The sequence below is a fragment of the Notothenia rossii genome (assembly GCF_949606895.1).
Source record: "Notothenia rossii genome assembly, chromosome: 10".
Taxonomy (NCBI): Eukaryota; Metazoa; Chordata; class Actinopteri; order Perciformes; family Nototheniidae; genus Notothenia; species Notothenia rossii.
Genome location: NC_136908.1, coordinates 9,334,824 through 9,349,561, shown reverse-complemented (window position 1 = coordinate 9,349,561; position 14,738 = coordinate 9,334,824). Strand labels below are relative to the sequence as shown.

At 43.0% G+C, this 14,738-nt stretch overlaps 1 protein-coding gene across 3 annotated transcripts in view; it reads right to left on the bottom strand.

Moving 5' to 3' along the window:
- Nucleotides 1-62: 62 nt before the first annotated feature.
- The window catches only part of nhsl3 (NHS like 3), a 41,175-nt gene continuing 26,499 nt past the window's right edge, over nucleotides 63-14,738 (bottom strand). For 2 of the 3 annotated variants that reach the window (XM_079656150.1, XM_079656151.1), the window contains 8 exons: nucleotides 8,166-8,324; nucleotides 7,848-7,891; nucleotides 7,564-7,702; nucleotides 6,549-6,656; nucleotides 6,301-6,455; nucleotides 6,008-6,205; nucleotides 2,521-5,893; nucleotides 63-1,567 (listed from right to left, as the gene is read on the bottom strand). In XM_079656150.1, the coding sequence (XP_079512276.1) occupies nucleotides 1,527-1,567; nucleotides 2,521-5,893; nucleotides 6,008-6,205; nucleotides 6,301-6,455; nucleotides 6,549-6,656; nucleotides 7,564-7,702; nucleotides 7,848-7,891; nucleotides 8,166-8,324 (4,217 nt within the window). In that variant the 3' untranslated portion in view covers nucleotides 63-1,526. Of the gene's footprint in view, nucleotides 1,568-2,520; nucleotides 5,894-6,007; nucleotides 6,206-6,300; nucleotides 6,456-6,548; nucleotides 6,657-7,563; nucleotides 7,703-7,847; nucleotides 7,892-8,165; nucleotides 8,325-10,180; nucleotides 11,687-14,738 lie in introns of those variants that run through there. The other variant, XM_079656152.1, reaches the window with a different exon arrangement.

The following is a 14,738-nucleotide window of genomic DNA, read 5'->3' as shown; positions in this document are numbered from 1 at the left end:
TGTGTGAAATGAAATATACTTGTGATATATAAGAGACACGTACACACATTAAAGAAACAAAGCAGGGAGATGTATTTTTAATACACTTACATTTTATTTATAGAAGTAATAACTGTACATAATTCTTTATAATCATCAAGATTGGTGACCCTTTACGAAGAGTCAGTATAATTCACTCTGATGATTTTGCTGGGGGAAAGCATTCTGTGCAAATAGTGATAAGCTGGATTTTCCACTAAAAAAAGGCTTGGGCCACAGTTTTAGATGCAGCACATTTAATAAAAACACTGACCTCACACTCAGCTACTCCAGTGTATCAATCATCCCGGGCTACATCACAGCCAGAGCCCTAAGAGCGGTTTGTCAGATGAAACTAAAATATTTCATATTTGGTAGGAAAAGGTGACCGACAGTGCTACAAGTGGAAAGAACCACACATAAATAAATAGGACGCTCGTGTTACCGTTGTCCTGACGTGTTTCTCAGAATGGATTGACCTTTACTAAACCCAGGAACAGATTGTGCAGATTGTGTAGAAGCCTCTAAAGACAGCTGCTGTAATCAGATGCTTTTAAATGGTTTATAATCTGTAGCTTTACAAAAGTGTCTCAGTTGACAATCATCTTACTTTTTTTATTGTGCAGCATTTATCTTTCTCTAATACATTTCCAGATATAGCTATCCGAAGTAAAAAAAAAGCAGGAGTAAAACTGAATTTAAAGGTAGGTAAGAATGGAGAAACCAGCTCGAGTGCGCTAGAATTTGAAACTACGCAGCCGAAAAAAATCTGCCACTTCCTTACAGAGCCCCTCCTCCAACCCACACGAACGCGCACATGACCAATGAGGGCACGAGATAAGTTTGTGCACGAGATGGAAGGCTGACAGGAAGGTAGGCTAAAATAACTGGTCGAGCTTTTTACAGCGCCACGGCTTCCACAGATGAAATGTGTTTATGTATTTATCGTCAGCATTTAATGTATTCATTGCTATCGGGATTTTAAGAGCATTCCGTGGAATATAACAAGTGTTTCTGAAGTGAATTACCTAACCCACCTTTAACGATGAGTTTTCTCTGATCTTGGTGATATAAATGTCAATTTATTCTAAAGCAGATGCCATCGTCAGCATCTTTTGACCACTGCCTAATTATGTATTATATTACAACAAGCAAAAAAAGACTTAAGAGACAGTAAACCTCTGTACAGAAAAAGCTCTATCATGGATAAATCCTTTTCTCTGAGCTCCACTACCGAACCCTACCTCCGGGAGGCGATCTCACACAAGCTCGATATTTACAGTTAGGCCAATGTACACCATTTCATCCTGAGGGGACAATAAGAGATCAACTATAGCTTAGAAAAATACTCCAGAATAAAGCTATCATTAGAAATTTGGGAGCGACATGTTCTTTTTTGCATAAATATGTAGGAAGGCCGTTACAGGCTAAGGCTTTATGGAGACACACTCTAGTTGAGTTGAAGTCTTTCAGTGATGTCAGTCCTTGCTGTGAGTCGCTTGAAGTCTTCAAAACAGTGTTTCAATTGTGTCCGCTGTCACTCTCGTAGCTGAAGAGAGAAGAAAAGGTGAGGTAAGACATGATGGCATCGACATAATACAGTGAACACACATAATGCGTATTCTGTCCGTATGTAATATAGTCACAGAGACAGGATCACAAGCTTCAGGGTAAGGCTGATTGAAGCATATGTTTACAGACTTAACTGGGAAAAAAGCTGAAGGAAAAGCCAGCAGTGTTTCTATTGTGTTTGTGTTCAAATGGGGCTTGCGTCTGCAGTTTCTCTTGTTGGTATGCATGGCAAAAACAACAAAACGCTTTCAGGCAATAAAGAACTGCTTAGCCGTTCAGGATCATGGTAATGTAGAATTAGCATTTTGTGCTTTCATGACGAGAGGTAGCTATTGATTGATGCTCGTACTGAATTAGCAGTTTTGAGTTAACACACTCAGCAGCAGATCGCTCAAACACACGGATGAAGGCTGTATGTCATGACTTAGCAAATGACAGGAAATCATAGAAACAAATAGGGATGGGGCAAGAAGGATTTTGTCACGGATCAGGACACAAACACAGAAAACAAGTTGATTGTGGTGAATGCCCATTATTGCGATACTCGTAAATATCCTCACGAGTGACTTGAGAAAGCTGTCAAGCCTGCTATAATGGTTAATAAATAGAAAATAGAGATTTTTAATAAATATAGGAAAGAACATACACAAAGCAATCCCATATATTTTATATTTTTTATAATTATATTTTTAAATGTATTGATTGCTTAATTATTTAGAGAGACCTGAATATATATGTATTTTCTTCTGTTTAAAAATACGTGTCCTTTCTTAACAAAATGTAAGGTAAAGTGACACCAGTTTCTTTAATTGTTATTTTTTAAGGGTTTTTAGCATATTTTGATGATTACGGGGATAATATTGCAAGTATTTGAGTATGACATTTTCCTCTCATCTCATGCCTAGTAACAGATCATTTCTTTGCTCTTACTTGTCATCTCAGGATGCGTTACTCCACTCGTATGTTGCACTGCTCCTATCGCTCCGTTCCCTTCAACACCGAAGTCCGTCTTCGCTGAACCAGCAGGTGCACTGGGTGGAGGGCTGATGCTCCCAGAGGCTGGTTTCTTTGCCACCGGTGGAGGAGCTCTGTCCAACTTCACCCCGCCATTGGAATAAACGTTGGCCTTCGATTGGTCAGACACCTGCATGAGTTCGGCCGCCAAACTCTGCTTCAGACTCACCTGAGCTTCAGGGGAGGAGGCAGCTGGAGTCTCTATCACAACTTTCTTTGTGCTCCTGGCGAAGATGAAGCTGGCGGTGGAGGCTGGAGTCTTGAGCATTTCAGATCCCTCGGCTGATTTCAACGACAGAGCGCCGTGTTCCCCGAGAGAGCTGTAGGTGGATCTAACGCCCAGTCGGGATGGGAGACCACCTCTTGAAGACATGGCGGCCGTTTTCATACGTATGGCTTCCTGTAAGCGCATGGAAGGGGCGACCGAGGATGTCTTTACTGACTGAGGGGGGGATTTTAGTGACAAAGACTTGCGGATGGGCTTCTGTGGAATGTTCTGAGCTCCTGTGACTGAGACTGGGCAATTGTCCTGAACTGAAGCTCCCTGATTTGTTGTTTTGTCCTCCCCCTCCGCTTTCACCACATCTTCAGTCATGTTGACCGATCTGAGACGAACCATCTGAAGCAGGGAAGGGGTCACCAGAGGTATGTTAGCGTCCTCTTTAGGAATGAGTGCACTTTTGTGGCGGGAAAGGAGCTCCTTGCTTCTGGCATCTCGGTTTGGTACGCCTGGTTGCCGTCTGAAGTTAACCCCTTGGGTCAAACTCTCTGCTGGTAGAGGCGGCGACACTGGGACAATAACTGGAAGTTTGGCGCTGACGGGAGCCTCGTTGGGAGACTGATCTTCAAGTTTGGGAGAGTCTTGCTTCAGGGAACTGCTTGGAGGAACCAAAGTAGACTCCAACATTGGGTGATCTGCTTTTGTAATGGATGCCAAAAGAGTTTCCACGACTGGTGGAGATTGGACACAGTCTGAAACAGATACTAAACTCTGCACTGGTCTGCAAATAGTATCTTCTGCAATGTTGGATTCTGAATCTTGCACAACAAACTCTGGTTCGATGTCCGTTACTGTTTGAGGTACCGCAGGGGGCACGTCTGCAATTTGTCCATGTGCAGATGTGTTGGCTTCACTCGAATCATCAATAGTCTCTTTATCCTCCACCGTCTGTGTTTTTGTTTCACCCAGATCTGTGACGCAACTGTCCATCACATTTGTTAGACTTTCTGTCACCAAGGGCGGAGGAGGTGGTGGAAAGTCAACGTCATCTCCTCCATCAAACACAGAGTCTCCGTCCATTGGAGGTGGAGGGGGCGGCCAGCAAGACTCCACAACGTGGCTCTCCTCCTGCACCCTCTGTAAGTCGTCTGGTGGCGAAGACACTGATGAAGGAGGCGTCTTTCTTGACAGGGGAGGTGTGGGGTGGTATGCCGGGGGGGGAGAAGGAGGTGGCGAGACCTTAGTGATTTTGGGGACTTCTACTGATGCAACCTCACTTTTGGCCATTTCGTTGTCGCTCTTATCAACGACAATTACAACCCCGTGCTGAGACGTGGTCGTATGGTTCTCAACAGGCAAATGAACCGCTGAAGACGCAACACTCTCTTTCTTCACCAATACCTCTTTGTGCAGTACTGTCACTGGTTTCTTCATGACAGGAGGCGGCTCTTTCTTCGGGCTCTTAGGGTCCTTCACCACAAGGTTACTACTCTGCTCTTGTTTTTGAACATCTGAACTTACTAGTATCTCCTCTGGTTTGTTATTTGGACATTCCCTATTCTCCATCTCCTTGTTAAGACCTTCAGAACTTGTTTCTAACACAATCTCAGGCTTTACTTGGCTTTCTAAGACAGATTGGCAAATAGTTGATTGTTTTTCAACTGAATCTGGTATCTCCTTGATGTCTTCAGTCTGGGTTCCTTCTTGTTTAACTGTGCTGTCTTGTTTCTGCGATGGGCTCTGGGTTACTTTGCTGACATTAGGGTTTGGCCCACACAGTAACTGAAAGGTGCGGTTGTTGTGAACCCATGTCTCTGGAGGAGGAGGACATGGCGCTTTGACTTTGGGAGGTGGAGGGATTTTCAACAGTTCTCTGACTTCAGCTGCAAAAGTTGAAGAAATGTTATTCGGAGTGAGTTCATGTGCTGCAACAGTGGGTTGAGATCCCTGCGAAGGCAGGCTGGAGCTACATGTGGAAACATCTGGATTGATAGGCTCAGATGTACCAGAAGATAGAGAGGTAAGCGAGGAGCAAGGAGAAGCTGCTGAGGATGAGGCCCGAGACACCGATCTCTCCGGTTTGACAGGTTTCTTCTTCTGTTTGTCAGGGGGGGTTGGGGAGATCCCTTTTGGGGTGAGTGTTGGAGTACCACTCTGACTGGAGTAGCCACTGGAAGGGGACATGGTGCGTTCAAATTTCCCCCCGTCTGAGGGAGTTTTCTGTGGGGAGTAGCTGCTGTGTCCAGTGGAAGAGGCCTGTGTTGGGTTCAAAGGACTGGAGGAAGCATCTAGACAGCTTGACCCAGTGGAGTTCTGGAGCTTGACTGATTTGTTCTCATCTTGTGCTATACTGTTTTCTGTGGCATGTGCACCATCAGAGTCATTGATCTCCACCAGAACGTTGGAGTTACTCTTGATCTTATTACTATGGAGAGAGTTTGTTCTCCGTGGAGGCGGCGGGGGTTGCTTGGTCTTCATAACCGACAGACTGCGAGTGCAATTCTGTTTAGTCTTTGCATCGACCCCAGCAGCCACTGACCCCGAAACATCAGACTCAGATTCTTGACCTGGAACATTTTCTCTTTTACTGCTGAAGCTGCTGATCATGCTAACTGAACTACGGAGACTGTCAATGTCTTGGTCCCCATTACACTGCTCTGCCTGGCTCTCCCGCCCATTCGGTCCCGCTCTGTGTGAGTTACTACTACGCGTGCTACCCTTAGAAGATCCTGGAGAAGAGTTTGAAATAATGACCTTTGAAGACTGTGTCTCGCTCCAGTTCAACCCTGAAGCAGATGTTAGCATCAGTGTGGATTCGCTTTGGGAATTGTCACTCTGAGAACCATCTCCATCGGATCTTCTGGACAAAAAAGGGCTGACTGATAAGTCCCCTGATGCCAGACTGCTCTTGCTTACAGTGCGGACACTACTGCCATGGTTTACACTGCCGCCACGCGTCCGGCTACTGCTGCGGTCGATCTCTATGACGTCAATCGAGCTGGGTAAGACTGCATTAGGGATGATTGTAGACATGTAGGTGGCCTGGGGAGACATGGACATCACTGGGCCCTAGAAACACAACACAGAAATATGAATTTGTCTTAAATGGTCAACTCAAGATTTGGTAAAATACAGAAGATTGAATTCAAAGCAGTATCCTGAGCTAACTGAATTACATTTTACCTGGCGTTCCTGGAGGAAGCTTAACATCGTTGAAGGACAGAAGGAGGAGGAAGTGGTCATGCCAGGTACTGCAAGGGACTTGGGTCTCATGGATGAGTTGGGGCAGAGATAGGAGCCAAGGCCCTGGTGGTTGAAAGGCTGCTCGTCTTGGTACATTGCCTGGAGTTGCTTCCTCAGCAGCTGTTCTTCTCTGGATGCCTGTTTAGGAGTGAAGTGAGGACCATTCTTATGTGAAAAAAATCACAAAAACCAGTAATGCATGTAAAAAGAAATTATTCTGGAGAACTGTTTACCTCTAGCTCTGAAAGGTGCACTCTTGCTCCCTCCTTTTTTGCTTCTGGAGTCCCTCCATCAACTGTAGGAATGATAACTACGCCTGATTGGCTGTTACTGAGATCTCCGTCATGATTCGGGGTTGAAACGAGCTGCTGGAAGCTTCTGTGCAATGCTGGAAAAGAGGGTATAATACCATCAATAACAAGTTCACCACCAACAATATTTGAAGTCTATTAGTTTAGCAAAGATGAATGTGTGGACATACCGAGCTCTTTCTGGACTTGGTTGGGTATGCCCATGATGGTGGTCCTCCTGCCCCTCTTCCTGCTCTTATCTAGTTTTTTCACTGGATTCAGAGGCTTGAATGTTGAGCCTAAAAGAGAGATCAAGTTTTTTTAATACTATATTATTATTGCACTGAAAAAGCTGGAACAGGTGAAGAAGTTGGGAAAATAATGGGAGGAATAATACATTAATAAATACATTTATTGATATAGCACTTCTCTTAACAATGTTACAAATTGCTCTACACATGCAAACAAAACCAAACAAGGCATAGCAAATGTGTTCAAAGTCAAAGGACATGAGTATAGAGAAAGTAAGACAATATGAATGAAAGGGCTCAGATCAATTAATATAAAAAATGTATATAATATATAAAATTAAAATAAAATACAAAAAGCTTTCACAAGAAGAATAGTTTTAGGAGACTCAGTGTGTCTGTATTTAGTAGGCAGAATTTCATTGTGTTTAGTAACCAGCAGGTATCCATCTGCAACTTAGGGAAGAATATTACAAGACTGGCTTTTCCAGAGGATTTGAATTAAGTTTAAGATATGGACCAGAATACCAATCACACGGCATATTGATCCCTAGCTGTGATATGCAGTGGGAGCCGCAGTGCTGTCTTCAGATGCTTAGAACTGTTGAGTTACTGAAAATGTGCTGTGTGTGTGTGAAGTTGTTTTCCCTTTGAATTCACATCATATCTGCACAGGCACCAAGCAGCTGGGAATAAGACACACATGCTAAATAAGTACACGCTTATGACGCGCTAAAAAGCAGGAACAAAAGCTCCAACATTCACAGGCAAAAGCACTGTGATTAGCTCTTATTTCACTAAGAAGAACCAGATATGGATGCTTCCTTTCAGTGTCTTTCTCACACACACACACACACACACACACACACACACACACACACACACACACACACACACACACACACACACACACACACACACACACACACACACACACACACACACAGCTGTGGTTTACCTTGACGAGTGAGCACAGGCCTGGTGGACACAGCAGAGGTTGCCGTGGTATCAGTGCTCCCCGTGGTGGACCTTGACGCCGGAGAGCCACCGTCGTCCTTGGAGCTGATATCTTGCTCCGGACGCAGAGTGTCTGTGGACTGAAGGAGATTAACACACACACACACACACACACACACACACACACACACACACACACACACACACACACACACACCAGTTTTGAGTTAGCTGGCTTTCTTTGTGTGAAGGAAAAATTACACTTAGCATTCGGGGGTAACTTACAGCAATGCTCTCGTTGTCAGGTAAGTTGAGTCCATTTGGGTGTTCTGTTAGAACAAAAAGGAGGAGAATCAAACGAGGAAGCTCAATAACTACATTTCCAACCATAGAACCAGGAATATACAGTATCTAAAATTAGTGTTGGAATCATAGATACAGAAAGTGGTTCATTTGAAGCTCTAGCTAGTGACCTTCGTATAGAAAAGTACCGTTGAGAAACACAAATCTGTTATATTTTCCAACTTTACTGAACATTTGTGTGAATAATATGCCATTTGGTGTCTACAGTGTGAGCTCATATGATTTAGTGCTGCCTCTGACCTTCCTGCTGTTGTATCTTGAGCCCCTCCTGGGCCTCAGTGTGCAGATCCTCCAGGTACTGTGGCCTGCTGCCCTCAATGAACACATTCTCCTGGTAGTGCTGGGAGGTGCTGTAGTGGACGGTCAACCTCTTCTGCTCTTCATTCCCCTTTGGGCCAGCTGGGATCAAGAGGAAAGGGACAGGGAAAAGAGACGAAGAAACATGTGATATGGTTATATATGGTAATAAACGTTTGCTGGTGTGTCCTAGAGAGTTCTCCATACGTAGGAATGGATACCACACATACTTATTACTGTGTATCTTCGATTTTGCCCATTTTAAACAAAAATTCCACACAGCTATTTAAAACATCTTTCTTGAGGTACTTTCTCATCCTTTTAGGGAAAAAAACGCCAACCCACATCCAAACATATTCAACACATATCCAAATGATTAGCTTTACTCCTCAGCCAAGCAGTTAGTGTGGGCATACGTCCAAACCAGACTGGGCTCTCTACAGTGAACTATTGACGGGTTAATCTTCTGCAGTATCCTCGCTAGTCCATGGGGGATTAGATAATCTGGATTGTCCCCATGTTCAGATGCCACTGGACCCCCTACCAAGTGACCTCCTGTAAGGGAAATGAGCCAGGCTCTCCCTTAATGATGGCTTTACAATACGTCAAATAACTGCCTAAAAATTGGAGACCTACCAGAAAATAAAATACTAGCAGGTTCAGTGATACTTTAGACGGTGTGCACGAGAGGGTTAGACTTACATGTTATTGTCTTTAGTAGGCTATGTGGACACAACAATAATATTTGATGATTAAGGAAGTGGAAGCATTCATCTGTTTTTGATGAGATCCCGTAAGATGGTTTTATTTTGTCAAGAAGTTGGTGGTTGGATCCGTGGCCCCTGCGGTCAACAATCCACTTTACTCCTGATTGAACAGCCATCGTGTGTAAGTGGAGTCAATGTTTATCGCTCCTGATGAGCAGGTTTTGAACCAGTGTAAGAATGTGTGTGTGGGCTGCAAAGACTAGACCGGCATTTTAAGCAATCCATTTATTTAATCGTTTTATTTGGCAGGGACAATGCACAGTAATGAACATTCAAATGTGTAAAGCATTTACAATGTCATTGCAGAGGGCATCTGAACTGAATACATTTAATAAAAGTGGTCTCTGTTTCTCTGCACGTCTATTTTGAGAGTTTATCTGATGGACCTCACACTTGGCGAGCCATTGCTGTGGTTAATAACAGACAACATCCAAGTTGTATGTTGTCTGTTATGAACTAATCAAATGTCAAAGTGAGGTGTTCGCTTTCCCTCCCTTTGTCACTCTCAACACTGGGGCTCTCAGTCTCAGTTGTTAAGGGAACACTGTGCGGTAACATACTGTTCATGTGTGTGTACGTGTGTGTGTGTAAGGTATCACACACCCCTATCCTCATGAATCCACACAGGTGAGGCAGCCCAGACACAATGCCCTCCCCTGTGTGTGGCTGTGGGAAATCTCAGTTGATTGTGAACCTGGGGCTTTCTGATGCAATCCAAGAAACGGACACAAAGTTCATTACAAAACGACCACCTCTGAGTGAATGAGTCACACATTTAAGGTGCTAGTTGTTATTAATTGGAAAAGCACTTAATGAGATTCCACAAGACCCCTAAGGGAGGATTTAAGTCAATTTAGACGATACCCAGAAAAAAAGTCAGTTAAGCCTTTTATCTGATTAGAGAGGACCCCCGAACTGCCTTTAATACTAATGCGTTCTTACCAGCGTGTCTATACATGAGACAGAGAGGCAATAAGCTGTAAACAAAATCAGCCAATTAAAACCTTTACATTAAGAATATCTTACTTATCCATCAGCTTATAACATTCACAGTGCGACGCGACCGCTTAATGGTATAACGTATTGGAAAATGTCAGCTCAACTGCAGAAACCGAGTATTAACGTTGTATAAACAAGTGTCTGTCAGCAGCCTGAAGCCTGCCAAATTCCTCCACGTGAGTCCGCACTCACCCTTCTTCTTGAAGACAGACAGCAGAGAGTGAAGGCTCTTCCTCAAGGACACCACCATGCCTACACCAGCGCCATAACAGACACAAAATCAAAGTATGGGAAAGCTTATTAAAGTCCAACAAGTCCTCTCTCTGTCTGAAGAATAAAGTAGATCCAAATGAGCTCGGAGGATGGAACAATTATAAAAAATCTTGTCAAGCTCTCTCTCCCTCTGCAGGGACTTGAGAAGGACGGGTTCACAATCTGCTTCCAGCCGAGCAGCATGTCCCAGCTGCCTTATCCCCGAGTCTGATACCCCTCCTCCCCTCCCTCCCTCCCTCTCTCTCTTTAGCTCTGTCGCTCACACTGGCTCGCTCCATTGCAATTCCCTCTCTATTGTCAAATTAAGAACCCCCCCTCAGCAGCAAAACGGCTGTCAGAGTTTGGCTTTCAGGAGGCATCGACCCCCACTTTGCTCAATAGAGACGGACACGTGTGATTGTGAATACACACACACGAGCCAAGAACCTTGAAAGACGAAACTTTCGAAGGCAAAAGGGAATATTTGAGAAAAATCGGACAAAACTATCACTTTAAAGGATTTTGTGAAGCTTCAGATTTCTCTTGAGACCCCGTAAGGAGTCTGACTCACAGGTTGGAAACGAGTTCAAACGTGTCCTGTTTGATTACTGTTTGGTATTTAATATTAAATTATTCATATCTTGTACATCAAAGTATTTTACAAGTTTTTTGAAGAGTTTGGCGGAGAGCATGCATTACATTCTTATTTTTTAAAAACAAAAGTGAAATATTACTGATAATTACTGATACAACCTGAACATTTTAAAAGTGTTTGTGTATAAAACAATATAAATATTCTTCATTAGAATGCATAGAAGCTAGAGACTCAGACTCAAACAATTCCCTCATAACAAGACATATGTTTTTATGTGGTAAAATAAATTATAATTAAAGAAATGTGTTACTTTAAAATACTGCATTCCTCAGCCTGTGCCATAAAATGTTATTTATAGGCACTTACAGTAAGGCTTTCCTTTTTGTGTTATTTGTTATCAATAACAAGTGTGGCTATAATAAAAGCTGAACCAACGCTGTGATCATGGTTATTTATTTGGGGTTATACGGCTGCATTTGTCATTGTCCTTTCCCCTCATGAAAGCCTTCAGCTCCATGCATCTGTCTGACGCTGCGTCTCATTATCTCACGGCTACAGGGCTACATGTGACAGCAGAGGTTGTGTCCTTACTGCTAAAAGTAACTGCATTTCCATGCCTACGTCTAACCCTCGTCCCTGCATCACTTCCTCCAGTGGCCTCTCTCCTCCCTGTGTCTCTGCAAATCTCTCCTCCTTTACATCTCTGCCGTTCCCTTCCTGTCTGCCCCTTTGCCTTTTAGCCACAGAAGTCTAAAGTTATAAATAACTGACACAGCCGCGGATCATCATCATCGCCGCTTTCGTGGCGCTGTGTGTGTGTGTGTGGATGAGTTTCTATGCGACTACTGATGTTTCCTGAGAAACTGCAGCGGGTATGAAATACAACACGGCTATGGGGGGGGGGGGGGGGGACTTTTTTGTGTGGAAAAAGGCTGATTCTGTGCCGAACAAACAACCAGTGCTGTGTTGCAGGGTTACTTCCACACTATAGAATCAGCACTTGTCCTCTGAATGGGTGTTTATTCCCAAGAAGTGGCACGGCAGGGGCTACAGCTGGCCCCCACAACAGGACCAGCTGGAGGGTGAACACTATCACGCTCATCCACAACACTCCCACCGTCCCGCCTCACACCAAACCAACAAGGAACTGTCAGATTAAGGCTGACGTTTGTCACAAATATGCATCGACAAATATTTAAGACAGGAGACATACTTTTAACATAACATTACATGACTAAAAACAACGGATTCAAGACCCTTAAAAGTGGGGGTAGGTAATTCACTTCAGAAACACTTTTTGTTATATTCCATGGAATGCTCTTAACGTCCCGATAGCAATGAATATATTAAATGCTTTGACAATAAATACATGAACACATTTCATCTGTGGAAGCCGTGGTACTGTAAAAAGTACGACAAATCATCTGAGCCGGCCCGCTAAAGTAACTGGATGGCCTACCTGCCTGTCAGCCTTCCATCTGTGCACAAACTTATCTCGTGCCCTCATTGGTCATATGCGCGTTCGCGTGTGTTGGAGGAGGGGCTCTGTAAGGAAGTCTGAAGGAAGAGTATTTGTTCCGGTTGTGTACTTTCAAATTCGAGTGCACTCGAGCTGGTTTCTCCATTCTTACCTACCCTACCTTTAAATCTACATTTCATATGGGATTCAAATCTGTGTTTAATGTTGGGATTGTCTTCAGTCTAACCTTATTCAATTGTTGGATCCTGTATCTCTGTTCAGATCATGGTTAGGGTATTTTGGGTTTAGGAAGTTTCCTAACGGAGTAAAATTACCCAGAAAAATGGCAGCCATGATAATAGTTATTGAATTCTTTGAAAGCTGAGGAAAGGCTCTTTAATTCTTCCCTTATTGTCTGCTTTAACATAGGAGACATTTGACCCTCCTTTATAAAAGAAAAAGGAGATAATCCTTTTTTTGGCAGCAACTTTTAAAGTGTCACTCACTCACGAAAACAACAGTTTGTGACTGACAGGTAACCTTGACGATTATGTTAGTTCGGTATCTATAAAGCATTTCCAATCCAATGCCATGCTTTTCCTAAATCACGATGAAGTCTGTTTTGCATCTTTACTTAACCCTATGAAGTTTTTCACTAAAGTTAAAGAAAAGGCATAGATTGGTTTGACTTTTCGATCAGAGTCAGAGTTGTTAGGGTCAGACTGCCAGGCCTGGCGTTGGTGAAGCCTGTTGTCGGTTTGGGGCTGGAATAATCTGAGACCTTCAGGAGAGCAGCTTTCAACATGGGAGTCATGCCAGAGGATTTACTCTGTCAGAGACTAAACCTGTCCCTCTCATCACCTCACACCCCCCCCCCCCCCCCGCCTCTCATATTTACTTCCCCTCCATCAGCACTTCTCTTTAGCTCCTAATCCATTTTCATTTGTGCACGACAGTTTACTAATATAAGGGAGCTTATGTGCATGAGAAAATGGCTGCTGTTTGACAGTGATGTGGCCTTTTAATATATGCCAGGGCAATATTAATATTATACTGTTATCATGATATGACACTAGATATTGTCTTTGAATATTAGTTTTAAATATTAGTAGCAACTGCTGTTTTTTCCTTATTTAAAGGCTGCAAAATATGTAATTTTCAATATTTGCCAGTTTTTTAAAATTATTTGCCACTTGGTCATTAAATCCACATTTATGGTGATGAATTATAAAAATGGCAATTTGGCAACCATAGAATATCATCATTATATTATATTATATATTTGAATTTCTGCATATCTTATTCAAAATACTACTTTTCCTTTAAATGAAATCCCTTCCACACCTAATCCCCTCAATGCAGACCTTTACTAAGTGCCAATTTTGGGCTTCTCTGGACCAGCCTGTTGTGCACCCCCCTGTTCTTAACCAAGACCCCTCATATCAATATTCATTAGAAGGCCTAAAGAGACGCCATCTGGTCCTGGGGCAGAGGGAGAAGGTTTCTAAATGCCTTTGATTCAGCACACAAAAACACACCATTCCTCTGCATAGGCTAAATTAAACCGTGCAAAAGAGGGAAGTAACATTATGCTAACTTCATGCGACTTTTACCAGACTTTAAAAAAATAAGAAAAGACAGCAAACATTTGTCTTCCAATATATTTAACTCTAGTGGCGACAACTTTCTTCCAACACTTTTAATTAAAGTACTGTGTCTTTTCAAGGGCGGCCCAGAGGCTGGTTTACGGCTTTCTGTGTGTAAAGATAATATAATAAATCAGCCGAGTGGACGGTTAGCCGGTCAGACTGCAGGAGGACAATCCGAGTTCAGACAGCCAACAAAACAGACTTGTTCAAATGTCAAAAGGCCGAAAGAAAAACAGCTCATTAGTGAGAGCCACGTTGAAAATAATGTTGGTCATTTGACATGCTGCTTTCTCTTTCTGATTTATATCTAGTGTTGTGGATTCAAGCCAGTATAGCTGGAATGTATGTAGAGCTGAGGGAAGTAGTTGATTATTCGGGGCTAGTAAATCAAAGAAAACACATTTTTTATTTTGATAATCGTTTTAACAAATCAGTAATCAACAACAATGTTATTGTTTATGAGTCCAGTTTCTCTCAGACATTTTGTAGACTGGACATATTTTGTTTCTATGTTGGTATTCTGCTTGTTCATGTTTTCCTGAAATGCCTTCCCCTTCTTTCCCTATCAACACACCTCGCCTCAATCAGCCTGGTTACTGTTCCCCTGCCTTTCCCAATCTTCTGCCTAACCTCACCTCAGCTTTCTATACCTAAACCTCATCCTCCCGTCAGGTTAGTTTGTATTTAAGTGTTGGCTCTCAGTATTTGTTTAATCCTTTGTTTTTGTCTTGCCCGTGTGATCTTATAGTTATATATTAAAGTCCCCGTAGCCTCCTGCATTCAGGTTCACCTTCT